Genomic DNA, 9,065 nt, shown 5'->3' with positions numbered 1-9,065 from the left:
AAAAGGACTAAAATCTTATTTTCTGGGAAGAATGGACCTTTATCCCTTTTTGAATTTTATTTTGGGCCTAAAACCCGTGGACCCCTTTAACATACCACTTTTTAAAAGGACAATTAAGTTTTCAAAAAGATTATAACGACCTTGAGGAGAAACTACGAGTACTTAAATCTCAATTTTCAGATAAGTCTTCAATTACCCGTCCTTTAGGCTAACGAAAATGATAGGGAGCTAGAAAGTATAGGCAGAACATAGGCGGAACAGCGACGTGGCTAATGAAAACCTCCTAAATAAACCTTACTACTCCATCTTTCATTAAGTTTTTCTTCTTTAAGGAACACATGCTTCCCATCGCCCACACAAGGCATTGAAGATGACTAGAGCAAGGAAAACCAAAGAGTCCATTGCTAAAATTCATCACAAGAAGGGAGGTATTTTTAAAATTTATAGTAGTTTTCAATTTTCTTTTTTCCATAAATCATTTCATTTTCATTTTGTTTAGATTCGACAAATCCACTGTTGGACTTCACTACCGTCATTAGTAAGTCTTAACCGTTTGGTCTTCTTGTGTTGATACTTTGATTTCTAGGATATCTTTCAAAATCCTAGAAATCAAAAGTTGCTCATGTTTCGTGGAATATTCCTGAAATTGTTGTAGTAATTTCATGGTTAAGCCATGAAATGGCTTCATGCCAAACGAGAATCCTATTTGAACTTGAGTTCTTTTTGGTAAACATAGAAAATTGCAAGAACTAATGAAGAATGATAATTACTTCATTAGTATCATCGACTCATCATCAAGTCCAACTATGGAAAATCCAGGAAAAACTCTTTAGGTGGGATTGTAACCACATTGTCGTTCATTACAATTTGTTGTCTCTTGTCTCCATCAATTGGGCCCGGAATAATTTTCCCTCACTTGAATGCTTTTAGTGTAGTGAAATATTTTAACCGGAGTTTAACAGTTGCAAATATGGTGGAGTAATGGTGAAAGAAGAAGATACAAATTTGTACAATTTTTTTCTAACTCTATTTTTTCCCGTTATAATCTTTAAATTTTATACTATCACTTTATTTTTGAGCCGTCATATTAACTCCCCAGATTATAAAAAGTCAATGTATTCAATTAGTCAATTAAACTTGACGAGTAGTGAGCCAAAATGAAAAATAATATAATGGATTTAGGGCCCAAACTTAAAAAAGGATTGATGATAAACTCATTTTTTGAATTTCTAAATTTTCCCAATATAAATAGAAAAATGTATCACTAAATGAATTTATTGTTTAGTAAAGGTGTAGATATGTGTACGCACAAATTTATTTTTACGCAACACATACGAAGTTGCATGAGAATATATCTACATTTTTACTAAACAATACACACATTAGTTATGCATTTTTGTATTTGCATTAGGAAAAAAAAATAGACTTATTACATATTTTTTTAATTAAATTTGGGCCTTTGATGCTGTTAAACCCTAAATATTGAGTTTTAAATTTCTTTTTTTTGTTGAAGTGCTTTAAATTTCTTTAGATATTATAAAGTTACTCCGCTTTCCAAATAACATTCACTCAATTAGTCAACAACCCTTGGTTGGAGTGGTAAGAGTTATAGTCTTCCATCCTAGAGGTCAAGGGTTCGAGACACGCTGAACAATTAAAAAAAATATTCACTCAATTAATCGTATGATGATATTTCCAAAACCACCCTCTCATTTCAATACCAATAAAAGGTTTGAATTGGTTTTACACTTCCACTGATGTTTTATTCAGTGAAATACTATAAAATAAAGGGGGAATGAGTTTAAGGTCCAAAATCCCAGGGCCAATGGATTTAGAGCCAGAAGATAATATTAAATAGAAAATAAATCTATTAGGAGTAATCTACATGTTTACCCTCTCTTTATTTACTACTCCTACCTAACCTATCCCAAGTTAAATAAAATTACCGAGATTAGAAGTTATAAATATCATTTTCAGTTTCATGAAAATAATTATTGAATAAGAAGTACCCATCCCTACAAAAAATTGGGTTTTCCTTTTAAAGGAATGTTTCTCTAATCTTTTGACTCAAAGAAAATTATTTATAACTCTATTTTCTTCAGTTCACCGAGGGAAAACTTAGAGAAAATCCACCCACGATTTTTAGTCTTCACCTGGAGAAACAAGAACATGATGCTGAATGTATTATATATCTCCTTTTACCATATTCTCGTTTTTTTTAACGATAGATTGTTGCACTGTGTATGATTTTGTTGTTCTTATTCTTAAAACTAGGATATCAATCTTTTTCTTAAAAAAAATCCTTTAAATCTTGTCTCATTTTTGCAAATTTTTTGTTTAGTCTCATAGTATTTTCGTGATTCTAACAACATATTTATGTTTTGTAATTTTCTGACTTGCCCACAAAATCATGAAAGCTAAATGGAGATGTTGGTGGGAGGAAGAGGAAAGGAAGAAGAAAGGGGAGAAAGAGGGGAAAGAAATGATGGTGGCCGGAGGTTGTAAAAGGAGATGATGACCGAAGGTGGGAAGAAGCGATGAAAAAGAGGTTTTGTTATCTCGAAAAATGTGAACTCTCTTCCAAATTTTATACTCTAAATTATTTTCTTGTTTTCCCAAAAAACAGGCCAATTTTTTTTTTTTTTTTTTTTTAATGCTTAGTTTGCAATCCTAGAATTACCTCCTAGTTCCAAAAATATGGGTAAGAAGTTGGTGGGAAAAAAAAATCAGACGGCAATACAACATGAAAATGAATTTCCTGGTATCCAAGAAATCTGACTTTAAAATATGGACAATGACACCAAGATATGTCAACATGACAGGTTACTAAAATTATATCATCAGCCATCACTTATTACTTTGTCATAATGCAAATAAATGTTTCATATATTTGACACCAAAACCCTAAAACGTCCAAGATGGTGTCAAGTCCGGTCGGCAAAACACTTCTTTTGTCTAGTAATACTTGGCCGGGTTCAAAAGGCATTTGGTAGAAAAAACTATACCACTATGAGCCTTATTTAGAGATTACTTCTTCATAAATAAATTAAGAAGATTATTATTTCTAAAATAAAATAGGTCGACTGCACATCTTCAAGGGCGGCCCTGACTTTTCGGTGACCCAAAGCGAGGTCTGAAAATATGGCCCTTTCTATCAAATCATAAAACTTATAAATGTATTTACATGAAAACAATAAGTACCGCAAAATATTTTCATCATATTTATATAACAAAATAATTTTTTTGATAATTACAATCACTGAAATGTTGTTCTTCTTAAATTTTTCGATGCAAAGTCACTAATAATCGTCGAATAATCAAGACTGTCAACCATATCTTTCTCAATAGATAATATAGCTAACCAGTTTAACCTTTCTTCTGACATAGTAGATCGAATATAAGACTTAATCAACTTCAACTTAGAAAAACTTCTTTCTGCAGAGGCAACAATAACTGGTATCGTTAATATAATTCTATAAGAAACCCATGTGTTCGGTTAATAACCTTTCATATCTTTCAAAAAATCTAGCACTTCAGTTGGTCTTTTGATCTCATTTGGTAAAAGACGCTTCAACACTTTCAGTTCAAAAAATAAGTCTAGTCCGTCTATGTCATATGACTCATTATGCTTGAAAAATGTTTCAAGGCGAACACATGAATATCTCAAATCACCATCATCTTGGGAGTTTGACTTTTTTAACTCAAACATAAAACTAAATATTTCTTTGTATTTCAAGTTTGCTCGAATCTACTTGTAAATGAAGAAAGAGTATGTTCTAATATGCATATGTAATAATTAACTCTAAATGCTTCTTCAGGTGACATTGACGGATCTTCACACGCATTCGCGTCAAATTGTTTCTTTCTTCGAATAATATGTTTTTCCCAAAATGTTGTTTCAACTCCCATTTTAATGGCAATCTCTTTAGCTTCAACCATGTCTTCTTCAAATCTCACTTCTCTATAATCTTCAAGATAACAAATTGTTAGAACTAAAAGTCGCGGAAGCTATCGAACCTATCCTAGAAATTGATCCGATTATGAAAATTAATCGAAAAACTAAGCCAAAATCAAATATGCGAACAAAATTTAACGAGGTTCGGCTTTAAAGCCTACGTCCTCGGGCGAACAAGAAATCTTTATTGAAGGATAGATGAAGACGACTCACACAACCCGCAAGTTCGTCCCAAGATGGTACCGTATAGAAATTAACCTTCTATACTAAATCTTCGACGACCGAGAAATTAAACACCTCTAATTGAAACCGCCACTCACACAAATGAGTCCATTCAATTTCTCTAATGCAACATCAATATCTATATCTTCAGTTTGAAGTGTTTTGCTAACAGAGTTTACCGCAAATAATATATCATGCCAAATAACCATGCTCAAAAGGAATTCAAAATTTTCAAAGTCTTGTTTTAATATATTTTCGGCATCATAAACTGTTTTTGAATCATCACTTGTCTCCACCAATTCTTCTAAAGCTTCTCGTAATTGTGGAGCTTGAAACCTAATGTATTGGTGACCCTTTTTACTTCACATCTTTTAAATGGATTAAGCTTCTAGTAATCATCACTTGTCTCCACCAGTTTTTGAATCAACACTCTCTACCGTACTTTCCTATAAATCAAACAAACTGTTGGGCCCTTGGTCTTTTGGGTCTTTGTAACTAGTTGCCTGCCTGAAAATGCTTTCCATTTGCCTATCATTCATTTAAAGATCATCAAATTTGATGGCCCATTTTACTTAATATTTTTTAAATGGGGCCATTATAATTTTCTTAGAGAGTTGGACTTCTTATATATTTCTTACATAAATTGATGTCTCGGTGGCCCCTAAAAGTCGGTGGCCCGAAGCGACGCTTTGTTCGCTTTGGCCCAGGCCACCCCTGCACATCTTCATGATTAGTCGGCCGAGAAAGGTAGTTTATCTTCTTTGCTTTATCCAAAATATAGCTACTCTTCATCCACATGAAATTATTTAGAGACACTAATGAGTGTGAGATTCTCTTATACAAATATCAATTTTATTATATTCGAGTAACTATTGATTAATTTTTTGAGAATGCAAAAATTTTATTCCACACTTTGTTTACACTTATTCAACCACCCTAAATTAAACAGTAATAATAATATTTGTTTTTTGATCACGTGTATCATTTGAGCATTGACACGTATATTAACCTACTTATTATTTTATTTTTCTTTAATTTTTTGCCCCACCCTCAAAGTCATTGCATTAAACAAAAGTAGAAAAAACAAATCAGATTCATTAACAACCGCATCTAACTTACTATTCCAAAGCACTATTTTAATCTCAGGAATCCCATCAACAAAAAAGCAAACCCAACTCCAAAAACTAGACTAAAATAGCAAGTTTTACACCTTTAATCCTTGAATAACACAGATCTCTATAATATGAAAATGACAGATCTATGGTTGATAACACACCACGACTTCTTTCGGGATTTTTATTTGGTATTTGGTGGTGGGGTAACATTTCTTTCAACTTGTACTTTTTTTAATAAAAAAAAAAGAGTCACAGATTCTGATCGTTAATCTGTAATAAAAATATACAAGTGGGTGTGGGTCACTCACGTGTTTGCAGCAATAAACAGAAATGTGGATCCCATTTTTAAAATTATTAATTGAAAGTAAGGAAGGGGTTCCTCTTCTTATTGGTCCATTTCATTTTAAATAAAATACAAATTCTTGATTGGTCCGACGTTACTTCACAACCATATAAAGATCCAAACCGACCCATTGTTTCAATTCACTATAAATTTAAGAGAATTGTAGAGAGAGAAAGAGATATATATACAGAGAGATTGAAGATGGAAGAGAACAATTTAGCTGCACCATTTGTGATGAAGACATATGACATGGTGAATAATCCATCAACAAACTCATTGATTTCATGGGGAAGAAACAACAACAGTTTTATTGTTATTGAGCCTTTAGATTTCTCAAGAATTATTTTACCATTTTATTTCAAACATAACAATTTCTCAAGTTTCGTTCGCCAGCTCAATACTTACGTAAGTATATCTAACTTTTTGTTCTTCATATTTGACTGTCTGCACGATGTCCTTCTAGTTTTAAGCCAACAGTTTGACATGAATTACTACAATTTAGAAATGAAAACTTATTCGATGTTTTTTTTTCTAAGTTTCATTCATCCACGACTGTCTGTCGGCTTAAAATTGGCTGACAGTCGGGCAAGCTATATACTTTTTTTATTTTTACCTCTCACAACAATTAGTGGATTCTACTTTTTGGCAACAGTTTTTGTACAAAACCGTTGCTAAAAGTTATTGAAAAGTTGCGAAAGAGCTTCTAGTCAAATTTTAATTGTTATTCATTTTTTGGTAAAGGGATTTAAGAAGGTGGATCCAGATAGATGGGAGTTCGGGCACGAATTTTTCTTAAAAGGGCAAGTTCATTTGTTAAAAAACATAGTAAGGAAGAAACAGAATAAGGTTCCTTGTTCTTCGACGTCTAACAATATAGTGGAGGAGATAGAAGAAGAAAATGATATACGAATGGAGGTTTTTAGGTTAAAACAAGAACAAAAAGCTATACAAGAAGAGGTAGAAGCAATGGAGAGGCGATTAATAGAAACAGAGAGACGACCGAAACAAATGATGGCTTTTCTTCATAGAGTTGTCGAAGATCCTGAAATTATACCTAGAATGGTACTTGAAAAAGAAGAATCAATTAAGAGGTTAATGAGAGAGAAGAAGAAATATGTCATGGCATCTTCATCCCCATCTTCATCTTCATCTTCTTCCTCATCTTCATTAGGAAATAGTCATGATGAGACTGTAATGATACCGACCGTGCCCGTTATATTGCAACAGTATCCGACAGAGCCTTACTATAGCTCAGCAGATGATCAGATAGAACAAAAACCAGTTCCTTATCCATTTTGTCTTCTAGGAGGTGGGTTTTTTGATAGATAGATATATATTATGTACTCCAACTAGCATGTGTTTTTACTAGTTAATTTGTTATAAAAGAACATAATTTGTAGTTAATTAGGGTTTCTTAAATTATTGATTGTACGAATTGCATCTTTTGTATAAATTTAGAGTACTCCATGATAGTTTGATTTCTTTTTTGTAAGTAATTTGTGATGTTAAATAAGACAAATTGTTCTTTAATTTTTTTTTCTTTTACATAATCCCTTGTTTGACATAATATTAGATCCCCTATTAGACATCATATATCATATTAAACGTCGAGAAAACCTTTATTTTTCTCAATTAATTTTATTTAGATTGTGGAATAAGATTTCAGCCAATTCTTTTTTGAAAAATTAGTGTATGTATATGTATCTCGAATCCGAGACCTATAGCGTAGTAACCACTTCATCAAAGAGTTGTTGACACTTGACCCTCTGTATGCACGAGTTTTTTTTATCAACGTCTACCAAGTTTATGTTATCAACATTTTTTTTCAATCAATATGGAAGAGAAAATCCCAAAAATGCATGCCCCCAAAAACTTCGGTGCGAGGACCCAGAAAATGGAGATAAACAATGCGTAGCCTAGGATCCCGGCTCCCAAAATGTACTCTAAAATTAGAGTTACTTCCTATTTGGCCTCCTACTTTGTGACCAGCTTCCTTTTTGACCCCCTATTTTTCATAAATTCAAATTTGACCTCCTATTTTCATGTAAATGACATAACTACCCTTCCTAATTTCAAAATAAAATATTAAAAAAATTATTCCACCTCACCTCTCTCTCTTCACCTCGCCTCTCTCTCTCTCTCTCTCTCTCTCCACCTCACTTTGTCTTCTCCGAAGAAAAATGAATGGGAATTTTCCGGCTGGTGACCTTCATCGGAGAAGACAAAGTGAGGTGGAGAGAGAGAGGTTAGTGGAGGGAGAAAGGTGAGGTGGAGAGAGTAAGAGAGAGGTGGAGAGAGAGAGAGGTGAGGTGAAAATATTTTTCTTTTTTAATATTTTATTTTGAAATTAGGAAGGGTAGTTACGCCATTTACATGAAAATAGAGGACCAAAATTAAATTTATGAAAAGTAAGGGGCCAAAGGAAGCTGATCACAAAGTAGGAGGTCAAATAGAAAATAACTCTTAAAATTTTGACAGTACTGCCTGCAAAGAACAAAAGGTGCATACAGAACTTCTAAGCCAAAGTTGCACTAAATTTTCTTGGTGCTATAGGCGACCCTTTAGGAAATTTTGTCGGGGTACCTCTTGCTGAATTATAAAGAGGTTGGGCTTTGTCCCTCTGGTGTTGCCCTCACTGAACTTATATGGTGATGATCCCAAGTCCCAACTAAGACTCTAAGAGCATCTCCATTAGCACATTCTTCTTTTTAAAAAGGTGGAACAATCAATCTTATAATATTGAATGTTACTGAACTTTTTCAATTTTCGTTAAAATTAATACTCACGGGAAATTGTTCGGATCTCAAAATTTATACTCAAGGGAAATAGGGAAATTGTTTGAAATGTCTCAAAATGTCCCAAAATGTCTGTGTTAATGGTTGGAGACATTTCAAATGTCTCCAAATGTCCGTGTTATTGGTTGGGGACATTTCAAATGTTCTGAAATGTCTGTATAATTCATGATTTTTTACACGAAATTAGGGACATTTCAAGACAACTTGATTTTGGGGACATTTGGAGAGACATTTTAGTGTAAATTTGAATAGCTTTTGAAGAAAAAATCGTTCTCAAAATATGGAAGACACTTGGGGACATTTCAGTAAGGAAGATAATAAAAATAATTATTATTATCAAATTAGATTAATAATTTATAATAAATGATATATCAACAATAAACTACTTTACCATAGTAATAATATTACTATATTACTATATTATATTATTATATTATTGTTATATTACAATATTTTTATATTATTGTTATATTATATTATTATTATATTATTATAATACTATCTTATTATTATATTACTACATTATTATATTATATTATATTATATTATATTATATTATATTATATTATATTATATTATATTATATTATATTATATTATTATTATATTAATATTATATTAATATATTATTATACT

General features: G+C 32.1%; 1 protein-coding gene across 1 annotated transcript; it reads left to right on the top strand.

Moving 5' to 3' along the window:
• The first annotated feature begins 3,324 nt into the window (after nucleotides 1-3,324).
• Nucleotides 3,325-7,166, top strand: LOC147539611 (heat stress transcription factor C-1-like). The gene is made up of 2 exons (XM_086644299.1): nucleotides 3,325-6,040; nucleotides 6,377-7,166. Exons 1-2 carry the CDS (start codon nucleotides 5,837-5,839, stop codon nucleotides 6,962-6,964), a joined length of 792 nt encoding a protein of 263 aa, XP_086500425.1. The 5' UTR covers nucleotides 3,325-5,836; the 3' UTR covers nucleotides 6,965-7,166.
• The last annotated feature ends 1,899 nt before the right edge of the window (nucleotides 7,167-9,065 follow it).

Source organism: Eschscholzia californica, unplaced genomic scaffold (assembly GCF_041429995.1).
Source record: "Eschscholzia californica isolate CP2 unplaced genomic scaffold, dmEscCali1.0.p SCAF_5, whole genome shotgun sequence".
Taxonomy (NCBI): Eukaryota; Viridiplantae; Streptophyta; class Magnoliopsida; order Ranunculales; family Papaveraceae; genus Eschscholzia; species Eschscholzia californica.
Note: the sequence above shows the minus strand (reverse complement) of the source record. Positions and strands in the feature narration are given on the sequence as shown.